The sequence below is a fragment of the Fulmarus glacialis genome, unplaced genomic scaffold (genome assembly GCF_000690835.1).
Source record: "Fulmarus glacialis isolate BGI_N327 unplaced genomic scaffold, ASM69083v1 scaffold30693, whole genome shotgun sequence".
Classification (NCBI taxonomy): domain Eukaryota; kingdom Metazoa; phylum Chordata; class Aves; order Procellariiformes; family Procellariidae; genus Fulmarus; species Fulmarus glacialis.
Genome location: NW_009201470.1, coordinates 1,884 through 2,215, shown reverse-complemented (window position 1 = coordinate 2,215; position 332 = coordinate 1,884). Strand labels below are relative to the sequence as shown.

The 332-nt window shown below is 65.7% G+C and overlaps 1 protein-coding gene across 1 annotated transcript in view; it reads right to left on the bottom strand.

Annotated features, from left to right (window-relative positions):
* Positions 1-332, bottom strand: part of CHRND (cholinergic receptor, nicotinic, delta (muscle)) — a gene marked incomplete at its 5' end in the record, with an annotated part of 2,468 nt that overhangs the window by 270 nt on the left and 1,866 nt on the right. Inside the window, 2 exon segments of the mRNA XM_009573961.1 lie at positions 1-107; positions 206-321. The exon segment at positions 1-107 is cut by the window's left edge and continues 1 nt beyond it. Of these exon segments, the coding sequence (XP_009572256.1) occupies positions 1-107; positions 206-321 (223 nt within the window).

Here is a 332-nt window from a genome sequence, read left to right as displayed (position 1 = left end):
GTAGCTGTTTTTCTCCCGCATGTGCTTGACGATGAAGTTGGCACCATCAACAACGGGTTTTACATGCTCATAGAGCTGCTCCTCGCACGTGTCTGCGGGCGCCAAACCTGGGGGCCAGGGGGGCGGTGAGACGGGCTCCGAAGGGCTGCCGCCCCCTCTGCTCTGCCACCCTTCCCCATGTCCCCGCGGAGGGGCCGAGGCTCACGGGCAGGGGTGACACGGCTGGCCAGCCCGTGCCGCTCCGACTGCTTCTCGAACATGAGCTCGCTGCGGGACTTGACGCTGAAGTAATCCTCCGCCTTGGCGGTGTAGTCGGGCGGGCTGTAGGCGCG